The sequence below is a fragment of the Neovison vison genome, chromosome 11 (genome assembly GCF_020171115.1).
Source record: "Neovison vison isolate M4711 chromosome 11, ASM_NN_V1, whole genome shotgun sequence".
In the NCBI taxonomy this organism is placed as follows: Eukaryota; Metazoa; Chordata; class Mammalia; order Carnivora; family Mustelidae; genus Neogale; species Neogale vison.
In genome coordinates, this window is record NC_058101.1 from 147,314,758 (window position 1) to 147,341,951 (window position 27,194).

Genomic DNA, 27,194 nt, shown 5'->3' on the forward strand with positions numbered 1-27,194 from the left:
GAAAATTAATGGATATCCAAGGAATGAGAGCCTAAGACGATGAAGATAAATAAAATGCTTTGTAGGAGACAAAGTCCTGGGAGACTCTCTATAAACATGATACCATTAGAGGAGGATTTTGCTATAAAAGAAATGAAGACAATCATTATTCACAGCTACTTAAGATAATGAAACAAATGCTAAGGGATATGAGAATAAAGATGAAAAAGAGCAAAATGTTTTAAAATAATACCATATTCCAAACTGTTTCATGACGATGAACAGTGTAAAAGTGGTAACTAGTATGTGGAATTTTCTGCTAAATGTTATACTTCAGTAAAAAGTTTTATACAGCAGGGGCGCCTGGGTGGCTCAGTGGGTTAAGCCTCTGCCTTTGGCTCAGATCATGATCTCAGGGTCCTGGGATCGAGCCGGCTTGGATCTCTCTGCTCAGCGAGGAGCCTGCTTCCCCGCTCTCTCTGCCTGTCTCTCTGCCTGCTTGTGATCTCTCTCTCTGTCAAATAAATAAACTCTTAAAAAAAAAAAAAAGTCTTATAAAGCAAATTCCTTATGAATCTAAAAGAGACTAAGTTTTTTGTTTTCGTTTTTTAAAAGATTTTATTTATTTATTTGACAGAGATCACAAGTAGGCAGAGAGGCAGGCAGAGGGAGGGGAGGAAGCAGGCTCCCCACTAAGAAGAGAGCCCGATGCGGGGCTCGATTCCATGACCCTGGGATCATGATTCGAGCCTAAGGCAGAGGCTTTAACCCACTGAGCCACCCAGGCACCCCCTTTTTTTTTTTAGCAGAACAGAAGAAGATAATTGAGGTGGAAATGAGCTCAGCTAGCTGTGTACTTGTTGCTCTAACAATGAATGTGAAGAGTTCTTCATAGGGTGCTGGGATTCTGGGTTAACTAATCAACAAAGCCCACCAGCAAGTTTGTCTTAAAAAAAAAAAAATCTTCTGGCTTGTTGTTATTGGGAGGAAGTAAGGCTATAGAACCTTTGGGGTATGGCTCAGACTCACAGATACGTTCCTTAAATCACAGTTCTTGGGTTGAGGTTAAAACACCTATTCAAAAGGCAGATAGCCTTATTTTCAACCTGAATTGGCCTTAAAACTTAAGAAATGCTATCTCCAGGCCTCAGTCTTACCCACTATAAAAGAAGAATAGTGTTTATCCCCTGCCTCACTGAGATGCTTTCATTCAGTCATTCATATAGTCAACATATCCACATTACACCCGTGTTACATATCAGACACTGTGCTAATGCTGACGACGCAGAAGTCAATCACGTACAGCCCCATCCGCTCTAGGGGGAGGGGAGCCCGAGAACGCATTTATGGAGCGCCCCTGCCTGTTGGACTCACTGGCTGCTGTACATGGAAACGATAGATGTAATACAGAAGATATGTCAACAAATAACAGGGAAGGTGGTGCAAGGAAAGCATTCATAAAAGTGCTTTGGGACTTTTATGGGAATAAAAGGGGAAAGGAAGTGAGTTATTCTGCCTGGGGAACTGGGGAAGGCTTTACCGAGAAGATGAAATCTGGACAGGACTGGTTGTACAGAAGTGCGGGGATGGGGAGGGGCCTCTGGTGCGGGGTACAACTGATTCACAAAATACCGAGGGCCTTAGAGGGACTGGTGTGTTTTCCAAAAGGCAAGCAACTCTCTGCTGAGCGTTTGGGGTTGGGGGTGAAGTGGGGAGCTGAAGGTGGGCGGTGGTTGTAGAAGGATTGTGACCTTCTTCAGGAGGCATTCGAAGGAGCCTGGCCCGGAGTGGCCATTGGAATACAGGACAAGACACATCCACTCTGTGCCTCCAAAAGACCATTCTGGAACCAGTGAGGCGGGCTACTGGTATGGAGAGGGGCTGTTCCGGAGGCTTTACTAGCAACCATGGTGAGAGGTGATGACTCAGTTCAGGCAGAATTGAGATCCCAGAAAGATCGTTGAGATCTTTTGTTTGTTCGTTTCCAAAGTGTTTTAAAAATCAAATAATAGAAAAACTTTACATAAAAATATGTCAATCTAAAAAAAAAAAAAATATGTCAATCTTAGCTTCCACAATGTTGTGCACACACACACACACACACACACACACCCATCGGAACATGAACTCTTTTTGTGAAACTTGTGGCCTGTGATCACGATGAGAGCCAGACCAACTCAGGTCCCCGGGGTAACAGGACACGATGGAGCTGGGTGTCTGTGTCTTAGGAATCAAGATACTCACTGGGGCTGTCCCCACAGGTGTCTCCCTGATGTAGGGTTACATTCACAGATACTAATGCAGGCCTATGAATCAGTTTTTATAAATATTTCTTTATCAATAGGTTCACAATGTAAATATAAAATATTTCTTTTTTTTAAAGACTCTTTTATTCATTTGAGAGAGCATGCACCAGTGAGAGCAGGAGCAGGGGGCAGGAGCAGAGGGAGAAGGAGAGGCAGGCTCCTCCCCGCTGAGCAGGGAGTCAGATGTGGGGCTCAGTCCCAGGACCCTGGGATCATGACCTGAGACGAAGGCAGATGACCAACCAGTTGAGCCACCCAGGCGCCCCAGTATAGTGAAATATTTCTGGTAATGGTCGATCATCAAGAACAAGAGACGGAATGTGCTGGCTGTTCTGGCTTGCCCTTCCAGAGCCTATGACTGGCCGTAGTTGACAATTCTCAGGGGTAATGTGGGCCAATCCTGCTTCGGAAAGGCAAACCACACACATTCCCAAGCGTGTCCGTGCTGGGTGCCCATCCCATTCAGATCTCCACCTAAAACCAGACTGATAGCTTTTGGGGACTGACTGGATGTGGCAAAAGAGAGGGAGGGAGGGATCCAAAAAGATTCTGCAGCTTTTCAAGTGGTATTTGAGGGGCCTGTTTTCAGGACACGTGGAGGAATGGCCCGTTACCCGGTGCTTGTTTTGTCAAAATAACGCCCCCCTTAGCACCGCCTGCTGATCCCTGGAGCCTCACCTCGCTACGATTTCCGAGTCTGTTGTGGGCCCGCTGCAAACGGGCTGTGGTTCCTTGTTCCGGCTTCTGAAGTGAAAACGGGTGGCTGCTAGAAATGGAGACAGCATATCGGCAGAGGAGCTGGCAGAGGAGCCGGTGTAGACAAGGTTTGGGTCCCAGCACTGGCCTGGTCCTCATGCCTCTAGCCGCTTCACCGTGACTGGACGGTGTTCTTCCTGCTTTAGTTATAGCAAATATTCATAGTTTTAATAGTTTTCTAAGGCTTGTGGAGGGAATTGGCGTTCTTATGATGCTTCAGCTTCTTAAGTGTGTGACTAATACTTGAAAGAATTATTAGGAGACTTCTTTACTTTTAATTGCATCAACATGTTTGGTGTGTGACCCAATTAATTCATTCTAGTTGCGAATGTTATTGGAAGACCCTGTGCCCTCTTGACCTCTCCTTATGATTATGACTGGTGCCCTCCTTTGAAGCACCATTTTGATTACACACTTAAAAGGAACCACTAAAGTACCCTCTCATTGCTGCGTGGCTGAATGGCCACTGCTTTCTTGGGTTCAAGGACAGTCATCTAAGAGTGGATCTGGTGTCCTCAACAGCTCAGTGGCCAGGACCTCCCTTTTTGCCCCCTTCCTGCCCTCCCCACCACCACCAGGGTTTTAGTCACATGGTCCTGCTTTCGTAAGACTAACTGTTCTCCCTGAGACCCAAAGAGCTGTGTTTTAACAAACGAAGATAAATCAATAAATGGGCCTTATCAGTGTTGGGATTGCAGGCAGGTGCCTCAGAGCAAACAGGATTGCGATCTTCCCCCCCACCCCATCCTCCCTCCCACCCAGACACACTTGTATTGGTTTCTGCTCATCCTTAGATTACACTATCTGGCAAATCTGCATTCAAACAAAAACTGATGCCGCCCACTCACCCAAACACAGGTGGAAGTCTGTATCTGGGAAGCAGTTTTGTTTGTTTTTTAAGATTTTATTTATTTATTTGACAGAGAGAAAGATCACAAGTAGGCAGAGAGGCAGGCAGAGAGCCAGGGGGAAGCAGGCTCCCTGCTGAGCAGAAAGCCCAATGTGGGGCTTGATCCCAGGACCCTGAGATCATGACCTGAGCCGAAAGCAGAGGCTTAACCCACTGAGCCACCCAGGCGCCCCGGGAAGCAGTTTTAGCTACATTGTGGGAAATAAAGTTCTCTCTGCTGAGGTCTCTGTCCGGTGGTCTGAGCATTTTCATCCACGTGGATCTTATGAAGAGTTCTTTCTGCCATTTAATTATCACCACTTGGCATCGGGTTCTATAAAGCAACATCTAGCGTGCTTTAAGAAGGTCCACGATCATTTACCGAGGTTAAGGACAAGCTGTCAACTCAGTAAATTGTCTTGTTGTTCAGAGCGAGACCTTCAGAGGCCTCTTAGTGGCCCCGACAAGGGTCCTCATCAGCATGTCCTTTCACTCCTTTTTGATACTCTCTCTGTCACCCATCTCCCTGCGTCACTGTAAAAGTTACGTTTGTGCAGCCCATTACAGTTCCTTGAGAAGAAATACAGCTGAGAAAATCAGAGGGAATCCTGTGGATGATGATGGGAAAATAAGAACTGTTATTTAAGGGAACAAAAGGATGTATTAATGTCCACACATCTCAGTCGTGGCTGTGAGTTATGTACAGGTCATCCGTGGCACTCATCACTTTCCCTAATAGAATGAGACCTCTGGGGAAACTTTGGTCATGCCCTCCTTCCTGCCTTATGGAGTTTTATGTGGAGTAGTGTCTGTGTCCACTGAGGTTGTACCACAGACAGGCTGGCTTATAGTAACAGTGGAAATCTATTGTTCTCAGTTCAGGAGACCAGAAGTCCAAAATCAGGGTGTCCGTATAGTAAAGTAAGGGCCCTTACCCAGGTCCCAGACTGCCTACTGCTAGCTGTGTCTCCACGTGGCAAAAGGGGTAAGAGAGTTCTGTGGGGGGGGGGTCCTCCTCTTTAAGAGCACTAAGCCCATTCATGAGACTCACCCGCACCACCCAGTCAGCCCCCTGAGTCAGGGCCTGACTCCGAATATCCTCAGCTTGGGCTTTAGGGTCTCACATATGAATGGGGCAGGGGGAGGGGGAGGGGGGCGGGGAATATCCGTAGCAAGTAGGAGGCAGCTGTCATCACCAAGTCTATGAGGTTAGGTTCCCCATGAAGGATTTGGTACAACCCAGAACGTAGGGCAAAACTTTTCTTCATAAGGGTGCCTGGGTGGCTCAGTGGATTAAGCCTCTGCCTTCGTCTCAGGTCATGATCTCAGGGTCCTGGGATCCAGCCCCACATGGGGCTCTCTGCTCAGCAGGGAGCCTGCTTTCCCTCTCTCTCTCTCTCTTACTCTCTCTCTGCCTGCCTCTCTGCCTACTTTTGATCTCTGTCAAGTAAATAAATAAAATCTTTAAAAAAAAAAAAAACTTTTCTTCATAAAGGACAGTGGAAGTACATTTCCTTCAGGGGATCCAACTATTTGTTTTCCTGTCAGAATCCGATGAGGCGCTCTTTATTGACCATCCGGTGGCAAGAGTGCGCATGTCTGGGGTTTTAACAAGCCACGCAGCCATTCGCCCACTGAGCGAGTGTTGAGTACCGACTCCATGCTGCGCTCAGTGCTAAACCGTGCGGCCAGCCTACTGGAGGCCTTGGTTGGCTCACCTTTAGTGACAGAGAGAGAGAACACCGGAGACTTGTCTCGGATTGGAATCCATTTGCCACCACAACTCTCGAGAACAGCCTTCTTGGAAACCGGAAATGAACACGAAGACCAGAGGTTACTGGAACTTACTGGCAGTTACCAGGCACATTCTTCAGAAGGAAGCCTTTGTTAAAGTCCTGATGAATGTTGACGAAAATAAAATTTGTTCACGATGTCTGGTTTACCCCTGATGATGCTTTGCTCTTTTGGCCCAGACACAGAAAAGATAGTTCTAGAGGCAGGAAATGGATTGCCATCCTGGAAATTCAATGACCAGCTTTTCCCGTGTGATGTGTGTGGGAAAGTGTTTGGCCGACAGCAGACGTTGTCTCGACATCTCTCACTGCACACAGGTGAGTCAGGAACTCACGCGGATGCCTTCCGCACTCTGAGTCACCGGCTTCTCTCTTCTCGGGAGGTTGAGTTTCTCTAAGAGAGTTTTAACAGGAAGTGGTGGAAATGTTTCTATCCCGACCTTTCAAACCACGTTATCTGGCACGTTCAAAGGCGACCCTGGAAAAGGTTTTTATTTGTATTGAAAGGAGGATTGATGAGGATTGATGATACACGTAGGTGTATCCAGGTAAAATTGTGGAACTCTAAGAAACATACCGCTCTCATCTTCAGGGTGCAGGGGCCGGGGCTGCACCCCATCTCATTGGTTTCATCCTGGCGTGGTAAATGGGAGCAGCAGAGGGACAGAGCAGCTGGTGGGAAACAGTTGCTATCTTTACCTTCACGTAATAGTAGAGAAATGTGCTTGATTCTGCGTGTTGCAAAAGGGAAAGCAACCAAATTAGGAAAGGATAAAGGAGGAATAAATAGTAACTTAATTAATGCAACAAAAATCAGTTCCTTCTCCCCCCCCCCCGGGAGAAAGAACTGTACTTTATCTGCACCGTGGGGCTCCATCCTGAACCCCGCCAAGCCCCAGGCCACCAGCTCTTCAAATGTGGGGGACCATCTACGGTAAGAATGATGATGCCTTACATTTTGTTGGGAAAAAACCCTCATTCCTCATTCTTCGCTGTGAAGTAGATAAGAATGGTATTTTGTAAAGCCAAGCCCAGTAATACAGAGGAAGAATCAGGGATAGAAAATGCAGTTGCCCTTTGCTTTTTCTGCCACCTTTGGCCACCTTTATCTGCACCACTGAAAGCAAAGCCTGCTCCTTTTACTATAATTTGCTTGATGAATTGAATGAATTCAGAATGCCACTCTGCAAAGAGTTCTGAAACATTGTCAGTTTTATGAGAGGGTTATCATTAAGAAATTAATTGCAATTTTTAATTTTATTTACATAAAATGAAAATTTCCCATTCAATTATTTCCCACGAGTCATTTTTCCCCCCTTTGATTTTATTAGTTTTTGATGTCTTGGCTGACCTAGGCCTGGAGCTTAGGGAAAATGATGGGGCTTCTCTTAACACCAGACCCAGGAAGGCTGTGTGTTCCATTCCCCTCTCCCCAGCTAAACACCCACCCTCAGCTGACACTTGGAAAGCATGTGTGCGCACACACATGCATGCGCGCACGCGCACACACACACACACACAATATTCTTTTAGCCCCTGTGGGCCTCCTCTGTAGGGAAGAGGGACCTGTGGGTGTCTAGGAAAAAGCAGATGGTCCAGTTGCCTTGGGACCTGACTTAATCTTTGATGGCACTCGTAAATACAACAGTGACCTGCTGGATAAAGACTTTTAGATACTTAGAATACCTTGGGGTTCTCCTGGTCGCCATTTGAAGTGAGATCTGAGCCCTCCTTTCCTGGAGAGCTTTAAGTGGTCGCTTGCAAGGTGTTGGGTATTCATTTTTAAGAGCAGTTTGGGTTTTTCCTGTCGCTTCCCCCTCCCCCTCTTTTCCCCCTCCCCCGCAGAGGAAAGAAAATACAAATGCCACTTGTGCCCCTATGCTGCTAAGTGCCGGGCAAACCTGAACCAGCACCTGACTGTGCACTCGGTGAAGCTGGTGAGCACGGATACGGAGGACATCGTCAGCGCTGTCACCTCTGAAGGCAGCGATGGGAAGAAGCACCCTTATTATTACAGGTGAGGGGTGAATGGAACGGTGCCCAGCTTTCTCGAACACTCCCCGCCCAGGTGCTAGGGCATGTGTGATGAGATGCCTCTTCTCAGTCGTGGTACGAACATTCGTTTTAACGTTGGCTTTGCTTAGACTGAACCCAGAAGCTGTGCAGACTCCTCTCTTGGCCTGGGTGGCCCTCGTAGAATTAATTGAAAGGGAAATGGTCTTGGAGGTGGCTCTCTGGGGTGGAGCTCTGGAGAGTGACAAGGGTCCGGGGGTTATTAGCTTTTTGGTTTGTGCAGCTGGGAAATTTCCACCTTTGTAAGAGCACCCTACTGCTACCTGAGAATTGTCCTATGGAGAAAAAGAGTAGGAAAAATAAATCTGAAAACTGGGGAAATCGCCCTGAAAGCATTACATATTTTCCGTTGGACTTACTGTCTTCAGTACCTGGAATTTTATGTTTCCCTTCCACATTCAACCATGAATCCGTATTTGATTTGGTTGCCATAAAATTCCCAGGGTCAGCATCTTGCCCAAGGGGCAGACTGCACAGATTGGTGGAAACTTGCTTTTGCGAGAAATGTCTCCATGGATGGGTGGCTTCTATCAAGAAGTGTCCCAGATCAGACTTGGTCCTGTCTGTGGTACCATCCGAGGACCCCTGTGTGTCTTCAATGGCTGCACGGAGGGTTTCCAGAGCCAGAGAGAAGCTCACTGGGTGTGCTGGGTGCCCCGAACTCACCAGTGTGCCAGCACCACTCATACCTTGGCAAAGCTGTCCCACATCTGTTTGCCCAAAGGAATCAGTAAGGTGAGGTGTGGCATCTGGAATCTGTAATGTTTAATTAACTTTATGATGATTTAGCATCGTTATGGCATGGATGGGATTGTGGCCTTATGCCGGCACTTAATCCGTTTGGCGTGGTGACCACTGCAGAGGCATCCCGAAAGCCGAAGAATTTTTTCTTTTCTTTTCTTTTTTTTAAGATTTTTCTTTTATTTATTTGACAAACAGAGATCACAAGTAGGCAGAGAAGCAGGCAGTGAGAGAGAGGGAAGCAGGCTCCCTGCTGAGCAGAGAGCCTGACGTGGGGCTCAATCCCAGGACCCTGAGATCATGACCTGAGCCAAAGGCAGAGGCTTAACCCACTGAGCCACCCAGGTGCCCCCCGAAGAATTTTCTAATGCAAAACCTTTTGGTGGGAGAGAATACATGTGTATAAAAGTTTGGTTTTCTGAGTGGACCGCAGAGCATCACTCTTCTCTCTCCTTTTTTTTTCTTTTTTTGTCATCCCCTCATATAGTTGTCACGTGTGTGGATTTGAGACCGAGCTCAATGTCCAGTTTGTCAGCCACATGTCACTCCACGTGGACAAGGAGCAGTGGATGTTTTCCATCTGCTGCACGGCCTGTGACTTTGTCACCATGGAGGAAGCAGAGATCAAGGCTCACATTGGCACCAAGCACACAGGTGACCATCGCTGTCGGTCTCTCTCTCCTTCATCCTTCCAACCACCCCAGAGTGCTTTCCCACCTGGCAGACACGTCCTCCTCGCCAGGCAACATGGACCTCTCGTTCCTCTGAGGGAAGGACTTGCGCAGGGTTCGCCTCATTTAAGACTCTAGCTGTTCTGGTTAGCGTCTTCCTTTTCACGATGTTGACACTGTCACTTCACCATGCAATTATCCCCTCACAAGTGATGGCTACAGACACCAGGGTGGAGTCGTTAAGTGAGAATGAGGAGGAGCCTCTCCACTCCCCCCCTCCACCTCCCACATTTGGTGGTGCTTACAGATTACAAGTTGATGTTCCTAACTGCCAGCCCTAGGGGTTGGGTCAGCCCCTCACATCATTGGTACTTGAAGGATTTGGGGAAGGGGAATTTCCCAGATAGTTGTGCTGACCACGTGCTCAGCCCAGAAGGAGCTCTGCGTGCATTAACCAGCCGCCTTGGCTCCGTGGTGCCAATAGCAATAAAAGCTTGCTTTTGTTATACGTTGAGCAGCTATGACTTGGTGGTCTACAGAGAGCCCTTATGCTGGGTGAGAAGGTGCCATTTTTACAGTCGGTTATCTGGCTCTAACCGCATTAGCTCCGTGGGCAGCCGGTGAGCTGGGAAACCCAGGTCAAAGACAAACTAAATTCAGCATTTCTGGAGTGGCTAATGAAGGGAAAGGCCAACCTCTCTTCCATTTCCACTGGATTTTCTGATACCTTTTTTTTTTCCCTCTTTTCCGTGACTCTCCCATTTTTCTAACCCTCTCCATCCCAAGTATGCCTAAGCCCAGTCAAGAACCTTTTCCCCAGGCCATAGCCCCTCTACCACTGCCCCACTTCAAGGAAACCGTAGAAACCATAGTGGCTGGAAAGCAGTTGGATTTAGAATCACTTAATTGTCATCGATGGAAACTGCACATTTACAAGTAACCAGTGCAAACACACTCAGGGCCACAGGGAACACAGAGATCTTGTTCCCTCTGAGGTGGTGGGGCTCCTTGTCTACCTGGAAGAATATTCCCATTTGTTAGCACAGACAGCCAGAGTGAAATGCATTAAAGAAGTTGCTTTTTTTAATACAGTAGAAGCCTTTAACACTGCTGCTATTAGGGAATAAGGTTATAACCTTTTTTAATAGGCTTTTTTTTTAGCCAGGGAAACTAATAGAGTTTGTCTTTTTTTTCCTTTTTTTTTTTTTTCTGTAAAGGCCAGATAGTGAAAATTCTAGGCTTTCAGTCCATACGGTTTCTGTCACTACCTTCATTGGAATGAATTGGAACTTGAATGTAATGTAAACAATACACAAAAAAGTGGGCCTGGCAGTGTTCCAATAAAACTTTATTTACAAAAACAGGAGGCCAGATTTGGCCAAAGGACCCCTTTTAGAAGCTAATGGTCTTCACAGCGAGGGTTTCTTGCATGCTGTTGCTGGTCTGAAGTGTTTGAATTTGACCCAAGATATGTCCATCTAAATCTGTTAATTAATAAGCTGTATAATTACAAAATTATTATATACAACAGTATATATGCTATGTGATACATATTATACTATATATCCCTGAGAATAAGAAGCTTATCTAAGTTGCCATTGTCTTTTGAGCACCTGGACCAGTGCCTGGGCCATGTAAGTTGGGAGTAAATGTTTATCTGGTGAATATCCATTCATGTGGAAGCACATTTACACACATCTGTGTGTGCTAAGCAAGAAAATTATTCCAACATGGTCCTTACTGAACCCTGAGTGTCTACTGACTTAGGTATATAATCTACTCTACATGGAAGAAGTTACTTGGGATGGAGGGAAACCCACTTTGAATTCTAGATCCTAGTTCTGGACTCCATGTTACCATAAATAGCTCTGCAAATGTGGAAACTCATGTAACTCCCCTGGGCCTTCATCCATTCCTTGACTTTTTGAATGTGCAGAGGTGCCCAACAGGCAGAAGATTCTCTGATTCTGTGGACCTTGTTCTCTGATGTGATTCACCTGTCATAGGAATGGGCACTTTGATTTCAGTGCCGTAGGAAATCTGCAGTGCCTTCTTGTGCTAGACGTGAAGTTGGGGTCCACAGGATGAGTGTTGTCTCCCACAGAACACATGGACTTTCTATATTCCTTCCTGGCTACTCTTACCCAAGGCACACTTGTGAGCGGTGCGCTGAGTGGGTGTCTGAGGAACTGCCCTCCGTTTAGGTAGTTTCTTCCCAGTGACCCCTCCTTACCCTCTCCCTCCCACTCCCTGGCTTCTTGTGTCTGCAGAGGATATCAGCAAGGGGAAGATATTCCCTCTGGTGCTCCCACGTCCTCAATGCAAATTTCGCTGCTGTGTTTAAATGTTGCAATAACAGCATTGAGGAACCTGAATAGCTGTTTGGAAAATACAACCATCAGTTCTTTACCTCACATTGACACCAAAATAAATATCAGACAGCTTACATAATCCCCCTTAACAAATCAGCCCTAGAAAAGCTTGAAGAAAATAGAATGTTTATCAAACTTCCAGAGCAAGGAGGATTTGTGAAAGCTTAAGTGATTCGAGAAATGGCAAAAGAAAAGAATCAAGAGATTTGATGCATAAGACTATCTTCTTCTATCTGCAAAAGAAAAGGAAAAGAGAAGGAAAACAAAACCAAAAAACCAGTCTGAAAAATGTGTTTGTGAAAATGACAAAGGCTGATATATTTACTGCATAGAAAATTCATATAAACTGAAAAGAAACCCTTTAGGTCTCTAAGTGAAGAATTTACAAAGGATATAAACAGTGCACAATAAAAGAAATAAAAGCTAACCACTCGGCATAAGGAAAAATATTCGACCTCTCTAGTTATCAGATTAAAGCTCAAGAGTATCTTACATTTCACCGATTGCAGTAGGAGTATGTTTTACAAAAAAAAAAAGGAGTGTTTTTTACAGCATTACCCACAGTCATTGGATGCTGCTGATATTTTTATGGCCATGACCCTACAGAGTGGGAGAACTTTTGAAAACTACTTAAGTAGTATAGACCAAGAGGCTTGAAAATGCCTGTAATTCAGTAATCCTTCTTCTGGGAGTCTAGCCATAGGGGGAAAAAAGTCAACCAATGGAATATTAGTTTTCTTTTTTTTTTATAGTTATATATGATTTGTGACTTTCTTTTTTTAAGAGTCGTGTATTTAAGAGTGAGTGCTTATGCAGATGAGCACAGGGAGGGGCTGAGGGAGAGAAAATCCTGAAGCAGACTCCCTGCTGAGCACAGAGCCTGGCTCAGGGCTGGATCCCACCATCCTGAGACCATGACCTGAGCTGAAATCAAGAGTCAGCCAGTCAACCAACTGTGCCACCCAGGTGCCCTGAAATACTAATTTTCACTTAAAATTTAATTTTAAGGATATATTTAGGTAGTGGAGGATAAGTCTACCCCACGGATGTGATGTATTTTTTTAAAGATTTATTTATTTGAAAGAGAGAGAAGGAGCAGGAAGAGGGACAGTGGGAGAGGTAGGGAAGCAGACTCCCCACTGAGAGGGGAGCCTGATTTGAGGCTGAGATTATGAACTAGCTGAAACCAAGAGTCAGATGCTTAACCTACTGAGCCACCCAGGCACCCCTAATACTGTCATTTAAAATCATTAATTCAGAGTTATTTTCATAAATTTTCTGAGAGCCAACTATGTGCCTCATATATAAAACAACATGGGAGAATACAAAATGTCAATGATTGTTTTTATTTATAAATATTTTGTGTTATATTTTATAATAATAATAATAATAATAATAATGTATTCTATAATGCTTGCAATGAGCCAGGCATTGTGCTTGGTGCTTTATATATAAAAACCCCCATTACAGATATATGAAGCTGCTGATATTACACCCAGGCACTAAATTAAATCCCTTGTCTTAAGTCATTCAGCCATTAAATGATACATTGAAGTGGCATTCAAACTCAGGTTTTCTGGGGGTACCTGGGTGGTTCAGTCGGTTAAGCATCTGCCTTCAGCTCAGGTCACAATCCCAGGGTCCTGAGATCGAGCCCCGAGTTGGGCTCATGGGGAGTCCGCTTCTCCCTCTCTCAGCAAACCCCCCCTCCCACACTTGTGCTCTCTTGCTCACTGCCTCTCTCTCTCAAATAAATAAAATCTTAAAAAAAAAATACACACACAAACTCATGTGTTCTGGATCTGAAGTCCTTATTCTTAACTACAATGCAATTAATGGCAACAATTTTAAAATAGATACGCTTACTTCTAAAAAACAAAAAAGAAGTACATTGAAAATGTAACAGTATTTATACTGAGGCAGCAAGACAACTGGTAATTTTTATGGTCTCAATTTATCATTTTTTGCCATTTTCGATTATGAAATATTTGGGTATTTTTCAAGTTCTCTTGAGCTGGCTGTCCTGATGTATGAGGTTGCATTACCTGTGCACAGATGTCCTTCACCAAGAATCTTTGTGCTGCTGAAAGGGAATGACCTCTTGTATCACAGTGAGCCCTAGACTGAGTTGGCAAGGGCACCCTGGCTCCCTCCCTACAGAGCAAAGGGAGATGAAGATTGAGAGCAGAGGAGGCGGTGTGGGGTAGGGATTACAACAGGAGCGGACTGGGCTTTTCCTCCCACCAAATCTCAGAGTGGCTGCCGTGGCACCTGCATATTTATACATTGATTAATTTAGCCAGCTCTCCCCAGCTCTCCCTTAAGCCTGAGGGCACTGGAGGCTATTGTTAAAGATGGTAATTAAAATTACAGGTTTTAACTCAAAACTTATTTAAAATAATCACTTGCAAGATTCTATGGATGAGACCCACCTTAGAGGATGGATTTGGTGAAGCAGTAGACTCAGAACCCCTACTGAGCATACTCTGTTTGTCTGCAAAATGTGACTAACCTGGTTAAATATTTAGATAAGAGACTGGCAATGATGGGGCTAGCGTTCACTAGCATCCTTGTGCCAAAGGGGGAGAGGGGTGTGTCTCTGCTTTAAAGGCATATTCCCTCCCTCCTTGTGGGTCAGTGAGTGAAGTCACATAGTGTCTTTCCAGGAACCTAGTTCAGTTCTGTTAGGAGTGAGGTTTTTAAAAATTGTAAACTGAAGTAGAGCGTTGTCTTCCCTGCACATAAGTGCAGTTCTGCCAGGAACAAGACTTGGAAACATTGTAAGAGGGTAAATATTTTTTCCTTCCTCTTTTTAAAACCTTTTTTAAATTGGACAAGGTAATTTATGGTCACTCTAGAAAATTCTGAAAACCAAATAAAAGAAAACAAACATACTGCTGATAATTTCACGCACTACCTGTCACCACCATGCAGCTTTGTTTACTTCTGGACTTTTTTATGCCTGTATATAATATATGACTTTTTTTTTAATCTCCTGATAAAAAACATTTCATTTCTAGAGTTTAGAATCATTTGATTACTTAATTGACTTATTTGAAGGGAGCTGATGCACAGTCTCCCCGTATTTCCTACCCTAACCTTAAACGATGGGGTTGCTTCGGTCTCATTTGGGGAGAATTGACATCTTAACAATATCAAGTCTCCCAAACCATGAACAATGTAGAACCCTCCAGTTATTTGGGGTGCATAAGGTCCATCATCAATTTATTAGAGGACACACACATTCAAGTAATATTCTTCCATTTCATGGGTAGTGTAAGAGTGTCCCGATAGCATACTTCCCTGTCTCCTCTCCTAGCCTTTCTGCTATCACTGTCATATATTTACTTATTTATGTAAACCCCATGTGACATTATGCCTTTTTAACGAAATTACTTTGATTCTCTTTTAAGGAGATTTAAATAAGAAAACTCAGGTATTTATCCACAGACTTGCCATTTCCTGGACTCTTCATTCTTTTGTGTAGATCCACTTTTACATTTGCTGTCATTTTCCTTCTGCTTCAAGAATTTCTTTTAACATTTTTTTATAACTCTAGTCTGCTGGCAATGAATTCTTCCCACTTTTTGGGTGGGGAGGGAAGCTTCGTTTTTGAAAGACATGTTCTCAAAGTATGAGATCTCAGATTGACAGCTGTTCCTTTCAGCACGTTGAAGAGGGCGCTCCACTACTTCTCGCTTGCAATTGTTTCCAGTGAGAAATCTGCTGTCATCCTTATTTTTATTCCTCTACACAGAATGTATCCTTTTTCCTCAGGCTGCCTTTAGGGATTTTTTTATCACTTTTTTTTTCCTACATTGCAACTAACTTTATTTTTTTTAATCCTGTTATGTTAGTCGCCATACAGTACATTATTAGTTTCTGTTGTAGTGTTCCATGATTCATCGTTTGCATGTAACACCCAGTGCTCCATGCAATATGTGCCCTCCTTAATACTCATCACTGGTTTTGAGCAATTGGATTATGATATCCCTTGGTATAGATTTCTTCATGTTTCTTATGCATGGGGTTCATTTCACCTCTTGGATCTGTGGGTTTATGGTTTTCCCCAGTTTGGAAAGGTTTTGGCCTTTTCAGATTTTCCTGCCCTTCCCACCCTATCAGGGACTCCATATTAAGCTACTTGAAGACATCCCACAATCCACTGATGCTCCTTTCATTTTTATGATTCTTTTTTCCCTCGGTTTCACTGCATATAATTTCTATTACTATTACCTTCAAGGTTCACTGTTTTTCTGCCCTGTCTAAATTGCTGGGAATCCCAACCAGTGTATTTTTCATGTCATGTGTTGTAAATTTCATCTCTAGAAATTTGTTCGGGATCTTTTTTATATCTTTCATATCTCTATTTAACTTTTTCGATATATGGACTATAGTTATAATAACATTATGTCCTTATCTGCAAATTCTAACAACTGTGTGAGTTCTGGGTCAGTTTTGACTGGTTAATCATTCTCCCCATTTTAGGTTGTGTTTTCTTGTTTCTTGGCATGTCTGCTAATCTTTAGATGTCAGACATTGTGATTAGCCTTGTTGGGTGCTGGATATTTTATATTCCCATAAAAATTCTTGACCTTTGTTTTAGGATGCAGTTAATTACTTGGAAATTTGACTCCTTTGGGTATTGTTTTTGTGACTTGTCTGGCCGGTCTGGAGCAGTGGTGCAACTAGGAGTGATCATTACCTACTTCTAAGAGATCTTCTTCAGTTTCCTACCCTATGCCCTGGGAACTGTGAGTCTTTCTAATCTGTGTAGTGGAAGCAGCAGTGTTTTCTAAGCCTTTCACGTGGCTTTTTTCCCTCCAGCCTTGGGGGGTTTTTTCACACATGTGTTCTGATCCCTACTCTGCTGAATACTCATGGGGGACCCCCCCTGCAGGTCTTTGATTTCTTCCTCTCTACTGATCTCCCCACTCTGGCACCCTGCCCTGCCAAGTCCAGCCATGTTGACCTCCCCAGACCCTTAGCACTATCTCCTCAACTCAGTGAGTCTGATGGGCAGTTCCCCACTCCTGCACTGCAGCCTGAAAAGTAAACTCTCAAGGCAGAAAGCGAGCCACCTCTCTTCTCTCTTATGTCCCAGGGATCACTCTTCAGTGCCTGATGTCCAGTGCTGTAAAAACTAATTTGGGGGAAAAAACAACAATAACAACAACAATTGTTTGATACATCTTGTCTGGTTTTGTTTGTTTCAGTAGCAATGGTAAACCCAGTCTCTAACACTTCATCTTGAGTGGAAGCATTAGTCTCCTGACACTGGATTTTAATGACTGGTTTACTCCTGATTTTGAGGGAGAGTGCAGTCCATGAAGAGCATGGATCCTGGAGTCGGACCAACTGAAATCTCTGCTCCGCCACTTACTAGCATGTGACTTAGGCCAGGTTACCCTGACGGTGCCTCCCTTCCCTCATCTGTAAAACAGGAGTGATCATAGTTGTGTCTCGCTGGATTTTTGAGAAGAGAAAATGAGATACTGTGTTTAAAGCATGACAGAGTTCCCAAGAACCACTAAGTGTCATCAACATAGATGATGGGGACCTTGGATCCCAGTAGGTGCCCCTCGAGAGCTAGGAACCTCACCCTGTGTTCTCTGAGGGATGAGGTAGCCACGAGATCCCAACCCCACTCCTAATTGCTCTTATTCAAGGGTTATCATCTCCTAAATAACAGACCTGGGTTTTTTGGGTTTTTTTGTTTGTTTGTTTGTCTGTTTGTTTTTTCAGGAGAAGACCGGAAGACCCCCAGTGAATCAAACAGCCCCTCTTCCTCCTCCCTCTCAGCTCTGAGTGATTCAGCCAACAGCAAAGATGATTCAGACAGCTCTCAGAAAAACAAGAATGGGAACAACCTGCTGGTCATCTCTGTTGTGCCTGGGAGCCAGGCCTCAGTGAATAGTGAGGAAAAGCCAGAGAAAGGTAAGGGAGACGGTGCGTTGGCCTGCTTGAAAATAAGCCCTGGAGGGGAGTGATATTGGAAAACAGACAGTAGGACTGGGAAAAATATAATGCTATCATCACCTAAAATTTGTAGTCTTATGGCTTATCTGCATCCAAATATGGGGTGGCTAGATGGGTCGTGTGACATGGATTCTGGAGCTGTACATTTAACTCCTTTTGCCACAGAGATGCAAGGAACAATGCCTGAGAGGGTATAGCTGGGGAGGAGGAGAAATAGGGGGCTGTCTGTCCCCCCTCCCGCCCCCTCCCATCCTTCCACTGCACCAGTACACCCAGCTCCCATCCTTTCAGGGTTCGAATGCGTTTTTTGCAACTTTGTCTGCAAGACGAAGAACATGTTTGAGCGCCATCTGCAGATACACCTCATCACCCGGATGTTTGAGTGTGACGTGTGCCACAAGTTCATGAAGACACCTGAACAGCTGCTGGAGCATAAGAAATGCCACACTGTCCCCACCGGTGGGCTCAAGTAAGGAAAGCAAGTACAGAACCTTTTACTGTGTTGTTATTAAACACCCTTCCCCAACCCTACCCCACCCCCTGCCCTGAAGGTTTTGGGGTCATGGAGAGGGAGAGCTTGGCATTGGGCTAGTCAGTCAGGCACCTCCTCTGCTACCTTTAGCCGGATATGAACCAGACCTATTCCCCAAGGGGTCAGCGGACGCAGCAGGAGAATCCATTTCACAAATTTTCTAGGATTCCTGGCGAGCCAGCGTCGTGTTGGAGCAGCTCAGCCCGCCGGGCTAGACTCATCCTCCACTGCTTGAGTTTGGTTCCGACTGGAGTGTATGGACTTGGGGGTCAGTGTCCCCGAGTGTAAATCATTACACTCTCACGGCCGTCACTGTCTCTATTTTTTTAGATGATTTTCCATGTGCCTTTTAAACCAGCGTCACAATAACTCATCCGCACCCCACCCCAAATATCGGATCCTTGCCTTTTTGAACAAGCAGGAGGCAGTGTTTTTCAGGCAGAAATCACGTGCCTCACGTCTTCCTGCACACATGCCTTATTCCTTCCCAGGAACTGCGATTGGGATCTCCCTGGCTAGCCTTCCTGAGATCTGACATTTCCAGTCACACGTTACTCACAGATCCCAAAAGACCTAGACAACAAGCATCATCATTAACCAGTATTTGCAAGAAGCCCTCTGGTCTGAAGTGAGACCCGTCAGTTCTTACCAAACGCATGGTGTGTCTGGCTTGATAACAGGCGCTGAAGGGCAAACGAGGAATAAAACATCATATCTACCCTCAGGAAATGTATGTCCTAGCACTACTAGAGTTTAATCTTCCGGGTGATTCTGAAATCAGCCCCTGCTCACAAGGCACTTAGGATCTAGCAGAGAAAGAAGCATATGTCGTTGAGCACAGGAAGACACATAAATTTCAAGGCATAATTATTCATGTTTAGCTGAAATAATGTCATTAAAAGAATGAAAATTTATATTTTACTTAACACAAGAAAAAAAAGCCCTCTTGTTTTTAAACATTTTTATCTTTGAAACTCACATATTGCCAGAGAGGTTGGCATGACTCTCCTGAATGGGCGAGGGATGGAGAGATCCAAAAGGAGCCTGGGGGTCAAGTGTTGGGGGCAGTCCAGGATTGACCCTTCTGCAGGCTCCTGCCTGGTCAGAGGCACCCTCCTCAAAAACTTTCCCAAACAGAGGAGTCAGGGAGCAGCACCTACTGTCAAATTCCATTTTGTTTCACTCTTGGGGTACTTAAGTGGGAGGGGGAGGGGATAATGGCAGGGATGGGGGAGGGGAGATTATAATTCAAGACAACCAATAAATGGGAAATGCCCAGTGAGAGCTTATTTGGGAATTGGATTTGGTTTGTTCCCACTGTCCCTTTCTAAATACTTGTATACTCTTATTTTTAACAAAAGAAAGAATGAAAGAAACCATGTAGTTCTGTGGTTGGACTAGCGCTCGTTGCCCTTCCCAGTAGCCCAGTCACACCCATTAACTCTGCGGCGCCCCCTGCCAGTTGTGGCTTTGTCAGTTAGCCTTGCCTTGGGGACCTACGGAGTCCCAAGCCTCCGACCCATTGGGGAGAATGCATAGTGAATGCTGACGCTTTTTTGCCGGTCCAGACACTTCCGGTGTGGTGCTAACGGTCCCCTGTGTAATAGTTTATGTTCTAGGATGACCAAGTAGAAGAATACTTTGAAAAAATTGATAATGCCTTCTGGCTATACAGTGAGTCTTTGTTTTGTTTCGTTTTGTTTTCCCTTTGCCATATCAGAGAATTAATTTGCCTGAGAGAGTGTCTTTACGATAAATATTGGGAGCACGCAAAACCCTTAGCACTTTGCCTGAGCAGCGAAAGAAAGATGAGCTGTGGGTCACAGAAATGTTCTTAAAATGAAACAGACTGCCGATGTCTAAATTGCTTTTCTGTGATGGAACTGCTTGTACTCTATATCCTGTTCATAATGCAGATCAAATAAGATTATACTATTATTTTTCTTTTGCCGTAGCTCAGGACAGTGGTGAGTTTCAGACTCCTCTAGGTAAGGCCCAGCTTGGCGTAGGGGTTGTGTGTGCACCTGACCTGGGAATGGGCTTTATATTTCTCTCGTGTGCACTCTTCTGTGAGCTGAGGTGCAAAGGCTAACGGCGAGCTTGGCGCTGAGGAGCAGTGCACGGCGCACTTGGTTGTGTTGGGCTCTGTTGAACACCTCTCCAAACCCTCAGAGGACAAGTCACTCCTGGGCCCTGCCCTGCAGGTGCCAGGCAGGAGCCAAGGCAGCCACTTTTGCATTTGCATTCTTTTGGGAAAGAGAGCAAACACGCTACAGCTATCATTTCAACCACCAACTTGAGCTTTGCAGCTTCCAAAAGAGAAGCTCAGCAGAATTTGCAAACATGCCCTCACTGCTCCTCCTAGCCCCTCTGGACAGCCAGGAGGCTGGGGGGTGGCATAGCCTCCCTGCATAGGATGGAGAAACCAAGCCTCGGAGAGGCCCAGGCTTTGTGCCAGGGCATATCCAGCTATGGCCCGATAGAGGTGACGGAGCTGGGACCAGAATCTGCCAAAATTCTGTATAGAGACCAATCCAGTAATGAATCAGTGCCTATTAAGCACTGCCGAGAACGCAGAAGAAATATAAGATGTGGTCCTGCCCACTGAGAATATATGATCCAGTTGTATTACTATTATCTCCATGATGGAATAATGTTTTCATACGTCTTCAAACTCCAGATAGCAGTTGCCTCCCTCCCTCTTTATCCCTCCTTAGTGATTGGCTGGTGGGTGGGCCTCCCTCTCCCGAGCCCCGTGCTGGTCCTCATCTGCCTCTCTTGATGGAGAACCAGGGCTGTAGGAGATAGGATTTAGGAGTACAGATCTATGTACACACACACACACACACACACACACATTCACACAGACACACACACACACAGGCCTTCTCAACCTAACCACCCTTTAATAAGCACGATTCTGACCCCTACAACTTTTCTGTTTGCTGGAGGTAGCTCTCCCCCTATAAGCTGTTCTTCAAAACTCTTAGCCTTTCTGCGTGTGCTTGGTGTGGTGCATGAAAAGTCGATTCTTTGTGTTGCTCCCATCTAGAGGGGAGGTCATGAGGTTTAGACCTCTGCTATGTCTTGGGGGGGAGCGGGGAGGGCTCCGAGGGGAATGGGTGGGGAGGACGGAGGGGAGCAAGCGCTTACTTATTCCTCCCCCTTTCTCTGCTCCCCTTCCCGTGGGCTGGTGCTCACTCATCCAGCCAGGAGACCCCCACAGTAGGCCGAGCGTACGTTGCCAGAGCTCCTCCTTAGCGGGCACAGCTCTGTGGGCAGAGAGAGCCAAGAGGGTCCTCTTAAACCCCCCGGAGAGGCGGCAGGGCTGGGCAGGGGCAGGCGAGGCCTTCTGAGTTCGGAGGGGGCGGGGGAGAGGACGGTGAGGGGAGGCTGGTGAGGAGGGTAGAAGCGGGGCCGCCGCCGAGCCTGTCCGGCTGACCCTCCCTGTCATTGCTTCCCCCCCTCCGCCCGGCAGGTGCCCATTCTGCATTTATTCCACCAACCGCCCCGCTGCCATGGAGTGCCACCTCAAGACCCACTACAAGATGGAGTACAAGTGCCGGATCTGCCAGACGGTGAAGGCCAACCAGCTGGAGCTGGAGACGCACACCCGGGAGCACCGCCTGGGCAACCACTACAAGTGCGACCAGTGCGGCTACCTGTCCAAGACCGCCAACAAGCTCATCGAGCACGTGCGCGTGCACACCGGGGAGCGGCCCTTCCACTGTGACCAGTGCAGCTACAGCTGCAAGCGCAAGGACAATCTCAACCTGCACAAGAAGCTGAAGCACGCCCCCCGCCAGACCTTCAGCTGCGAAGAGTGCCTGTTCAAGACCACACACCCCTTCGTCTTCAGCCGCCACGTCAAGAAGCACCAGAGTGGGGACTGCCCCGAGGAGGACAAGAAGGGCCTGGGCCCCGCCCCCAAGGAACCAGCCGGCCCCGGGGCCCCGCTGCTCGTCGTCGGGAGCCCCCGGAATCTCCTGTCTCCCCTGTCGGTCATGTCCGCCTCCCAGGCTCTGCAGACCGTGGCCCTGTCGGCTGCGCACGGTAGCAGCTCCGAGCCCAACCTGGCACTCAAGGCTTTGGCCTTCAACGGCTCCCCTTTGCGCTTTGACAAGTACCGGAACTCGGATTTTGCCCATCTCATTCCCTTGACAATGTTGTACCCCAAGAACCACTTGGATCTCACATTCCACCCTCCCCGACCTCAGACTGCGCCTCCCAGCATCCCCTCACCCAAACACTCCTTCCTCGCCTATCTCGGACTGCGAGAACGAGCTGAGACTGTCTGAGGGCAGCCGTGTTCTGTACCAAAAACAAAGAGACAAAGACAAAACAAAAACAAAACCCACAAAACTTAAACACAACCCCAGCAGGTGTATGTTGCTGCAAAACCTACAGGCCCCTGGGTCTGAACCACGTGTACTGTATATCTTTAGTAAGGAATAGAGGATTGGCTCTGTGTGGATACCCTATTGCATTGACCTGAAAGCTGCTTTATCCAATCTCCAGAGAGGTGACCTACTGCATACTTCTACCTTCAGAGGCATGCCTCCCCAGCTCCCCACTCCCACTCTCGGCCCTTCTCCGTACTTTGCTCTGAGAGGAATTTTGTCTTGTTAAGCCCTAAAGAGAGTGTCCTTAATAGCAATCAGCACTTGTACGCTTATGCACTGGTGCATTTGGTTTTTCTGTTGGGTGAATGGGGTGCGTGGGTGTTGTGGATTCCGAAAGAGAAAGCCGCGTGTCGTGTGCCATGCCATTTCTGTCACACATTTCTTCATACTGGCTTCTTTAACAGCGATGAACGTTCTTCTCCCTCCCGGGTTGTTCATCCGTACAGTCTCTCCCGGGTAGTTCATCCGTACAGTCTCTCCCTGAGCTCCTTCATCAACTTTCCCTCTCTATTTTATGGCTACAGAGTGGTAGGGCCTGGTGCTTGAGTCGATGAAGGACTGGTAGACACCCACAGTGCTGCTGGAGATTTCCGACCGGGTGCCAGAGACCTCATGCTCAGATCTTTTCGGTTATGAAGATGCGAGAATCGAGAGTCCACTCCAGAAGAAATATCTCGCAGCACTGCAGCCAATATCACAAAACTTAAGTGTGTTTTGTGTGTGTGTGTGTGTGTGTGTGTGTGTCTCCATACATATACAATGTGTATGGTGCACACACACAGTGCATCATTTTTTTAAGGGCAGATTATATATATATATATATATATATATATATATATATGATGTATTAATTCAGTGGTTACCATTCATTTGCAGGAAAAGAATTGTATGAGTGAAAAATTTTATGGTTGATAAATCCAGCCAAGGAGATTAAAGGGGTTTGGATAAATTCTGGGTATAAATGCTCAGACTAAAAAAAAAAAAAAAAAAAAAAAAAAAAAAAAGGAAACAGCAGTTTTGCACAGTGCTTTGGTCTTGCACTAGTTTTTGTTTCTCATCTGCAAAAAAAAAAAAAGTAAAAAGGAAGAAAAATGTACCTTTTCTATGGAATGAGTAGACTGTATGTTTGAAAATTTTGTCACAACCTCTTTAACATATAACGACCCAACAAAAAGGTGCTGTTTAGTCCTACGGTTCAACTCATGCCGCTGAGAAGTTTCCCTTGTGTTTGCAGATCGTCTGGCTATAGCGGTATTCTCCATGTTATTAATAATTCTGTATTCCACGTTATTAACGCCTGGTAGCTATAACCTGCTAGGAGGCTAACTTTATACTTATTTAAAGCTTTTATTTTGTGGTCATTAAAATGGCAACTTACGTGCAGCACTTTATTGCAGCAAGAAGCAGATGTGGATTTGGTTGCCTAGCCCTTTGCGTATCTTAAAAATGTAATGGGTGATTTCAAAAGAAAAGGAAAAGTCATCTTGGGCCGAATATCTTAATTGCTTGAATTTGTAAGAAAACAGAATTTCCAGCATGAAACAGGCTGAAAGGGCATGAAGAAATGTGCTCTGTATAAGAATGGAAAGTTTGGAATATAAAAGTTTATATATTATTTATCTGTTGAAGAACTGGTGTACAAGAGGAATGCTTTCTTACTGCGTTGCTGTTTTCCATCATGTGTTATCCTAGAGTTGGGATTTTTCTTTTCATCTGTTTCACCAGGGGAAAATAAAAGCATCCCTAATTTTCTTCCTCTAGTCAGTTTGCTTCACTGAAAGCCCCCTCGAACTTGGTACAGTTCTACAGGAAGCCAGAAGACTGTACCGTCGGTCCATACCATGGACTCCCCCACCCCCATACCCACCCTTCTTCCCCCAGACCTAGCAGGTGTGCTACACTTCCCTTTGCCAGTCCTCCAGCCCTGGCAAACCTGTTTACACTAAGGAGATGTCCCCAGGGGCAGGGAGGCTGAGCCAGCTAGGGCAGGAAGCTCCCGACCCCTCGGTCATCCTCCGGCAGAGACATTTGCTCTTGGCTACGTTAGAAGCGTCGTTCAACCTCGCCATGTCAATGTCTCGGTAAAAGACACTATAGACAGTTACGGACAATACACTCCAAGAATACTGGGCATATGGGTGGGTTGGTTTTTTAAAAAGTCCTGTCTTTATCCCCATATAATGGAGAATGTGCCACTTGGCTAATAATGTGCTTTCAAAATTACAAGTTCAGTGATGACAGAAGAGGGCCACAGGGATCCCACGGAGGCTGGCAGAATAGGCGAATCGCACGGAAGCACCAGCAGGTTAAAAACCTGCAAGGGTGGCCCTGACAGTTAGGACTGCAGGTTTTACAGCATGCCACGTGTGCAATAGGAGGTCCTCGGCTGAAACTTGCAAGAGCAAGAGGGGTGTCGGAAGGAGATGTTTACTGCTCAAATGCCATGCATTTCACTGCTTGCCACTGAACTTGTATTTGAATGACTTAGTTATGCTTAATGTAATTGGGCAACTTTTTTAGCACTTTGGAAAGAGTCATCAATCTTTCTGGTAAATTATAAAAGTTTTCTGAGTGAGAAAAGGTGTGTTTGGAGTTTGTTTGACTTTTTATATTATTATTATTGTTATTAATAAAGAAAAAATCTACAGCATTTTTTCAGACTCCACCGAGATAATATATACCCCTGAATTTGGTTTGCAGTTCGATACTCAGGGAAGGATTATTCCATAGATATCCTTTCCGTGTAAAACACTAACATCTTTGAGAAATTCACCTGCCAACTAACTTCAATTCTGTTTTCACTATGCATTCTTCAATGGAAGCTAGCTTATCTGTCCATATAGTACTGCAGTTAGAGTTCTCAGCACTTTCTTGCTTCTATCCTTTTTTTAACTCCTCATATTATGTTCAGATGATCATACTGTCAAGGTTTGTGTACATTACTGAAAATTTGTATTGTATAAAGCTTTTTGCATTACAAGGCTGTACAGGGTCATTTTGACAGTAACTGGTATATTTCTTTGCATCTTATGTTGCATTGCCAATTTCTAGTGTATCCAGTTTGGAAGTATAATATACTCTAATTAAAACAAAAAAAAAGGTTGGCTATACTCTTTTTTGTTTCTTTTTTTTCCTCCCCGCCCCCCCTCCCCCGCCCTTGGTTGCCATCCTTAACTACTTGTTAAGTCTCAGGGTTTTATTTGCCTTGCTTTGTTCCCATTTTAACTTCTCGGCTTATTTTTAGGAAATGTCCACTACTAGTTATAGCCATTGCAAAATGCAAGTTTTGAACAATCATGGTTATAAGACAAACTGTCATTATGTAAGTCATTAATAGCCATTAAGGCTGAGAGTGTATCCATCATTCAGTACAGTTGTAGACCAGCTTCTTCCTGAAATTACTTAGTGACATGTTGAAGTGTTCACCAGCATTCCCCTCTCCTGCTTAACATCATTTTACTGACCCCACAGCCAAAGGGCAGGGGGGGAAACAGATGAATAATTCCATTTATCCTAATGAAGTTTGGCAACTATGAGATTTTAATGACGGGGGGAATGGTCTGTTTTGCAAGCTAAATAATAATCTATCCAAATGCAAGTAACGATTTGCCATTCAAAGGAAGGTACCAGAGAAAGAAACTGAGGCCAAAACAAAAGATGACAAGCACACTAAGTTTTTTTAAAATCCATTTTAAAGTTTGGTTCCTTAGAGATCTTCCCTATGAATCTGCGATGGTTGATAAAAAATATAAAGCGGCAAAAGAGAATGTTCTATCTAGTTCACAGCTTCTATGCTTATAAATATAATGTCCTTTGCTCCTTGTAAGTAATTATGAACTGCTTCACTCTAACACTGAAAAAGATCAAATTTACTTTTCATAAAATGACATGATGTAGGAAAAGTCACTTTGAAAACGACCAGTCACTAATCAGACACTATTTTCCCCTTCACGTTTTCATCCAATAGCTATTTTTAGGTGATTGAATCAAGCTGATTCAATACCAGTTTTGTTTGGGGGTGGCTGATATTTACTGAAAATTTTAAAATAAATCAGATTTCCTTGCCTTCTGCTAGCACTACAGGCTGGAGTGTCTTTTCATTTTGCATACGTACTGCTTTTTCTTTGACTCCACGCCTACATCACATCTCAATCACCCTGTGATTGAGAAAAGCCAGAAATACAAAGAAAATGAAATCCTCAGTTTCATATTGGTCTCTCGCTAATGGGCTTCCGGTGACTGAGGAATGACTCGGGATGGGATCCATCCATGACGGACCAGACCGTGGTCGCTAACCTCTCTGCTTACTTACATTGCAGCAGGTGCACGGGGGAGGCTCCCAGCCAGTCATGTGGCCCTGACTTGAATTTAACCTTAATTTAACTTAACTTTTTCCTACTGTCATGTTAGATTAAGATACTTGAAGTTGGGGCGCCTGGGTAGCTCAGTGGGTTAAAGCCTCTGCCTTCAGCTCATGTCATAATCCCAGAGTCCTGGGATAGAGCTCCTCTGCTCAGCAGGGAGCCTGCTTCCTCTCCCTCTGTCTGCCTCTCTGCCTACTTGTGATCTCTGTCTGTCAAATAAATAAATAAACTCTTTAAAAAAAAAAAAAAAGGATACTTGAAGTTAAGACTCAAGGCCATTTTTTCTATAGTGTGTCTATGGCTGATTGGCTCCTTTTCTTGGCCACTAAGAACTCC

General features: G+C 45.2%; 1 protein-coding gene across 6 annotated transcripts in view; it reads left to right on the forward strand.

Moving 5' to 3' along the window:
* The window catches only part of ZNF827 (zinc finger protein 827), a 168,451-nt gene extending 142,851 nt beyond the window's left edge, over positions 1 to 25,600 (forward strand). Inside the window, exons 9-15 of one of the 6 annotated variants that reach the window (XM_044224930.1) lie at positions 5,904 to 6,041; positions 7,569 to 7,740; positions 9,025 to 9,191; positions 17,326 to 17,517; positions 17,851 to 18,028; positions 20,047 to 20,079; positions 21,570 to 21,656. In XM_044224930.1, the coding sequence (XP_044080865.1) occupies positions 5,904 to 6,041; positions 7,569 to 7,740; positions 9,025 to 9,191; positions 17,326 to 17,517; positions 17,851 to 18,028; positions 20,047 to 20,062 (863 nt within the window). In that variant the 3' untranslated portion in view covers positions 20,063 to 20,079; positions 21,570 to 21,656. Of the gene's footprint in view, positions 1 to 5,903; positions 6,042 to 7,568; positions 7,741 to 9,024; positions 9,192 to 17,325; positions 17,518 to 17,850; positions 18,038 to 19,698; positions 19,766 to 20,046; positions 20,080 to 21,569 lie in introns of those variants that run through there. The other 5 variants (XM_044224927.1, XM_044224931.1, XM_044224929.1 and 2 more) reach the window with 5 other exon arrangements.
* The last annotated feature ends 1,594 nt before the right edge of the window (positions 25,601 to 27,194 follow it).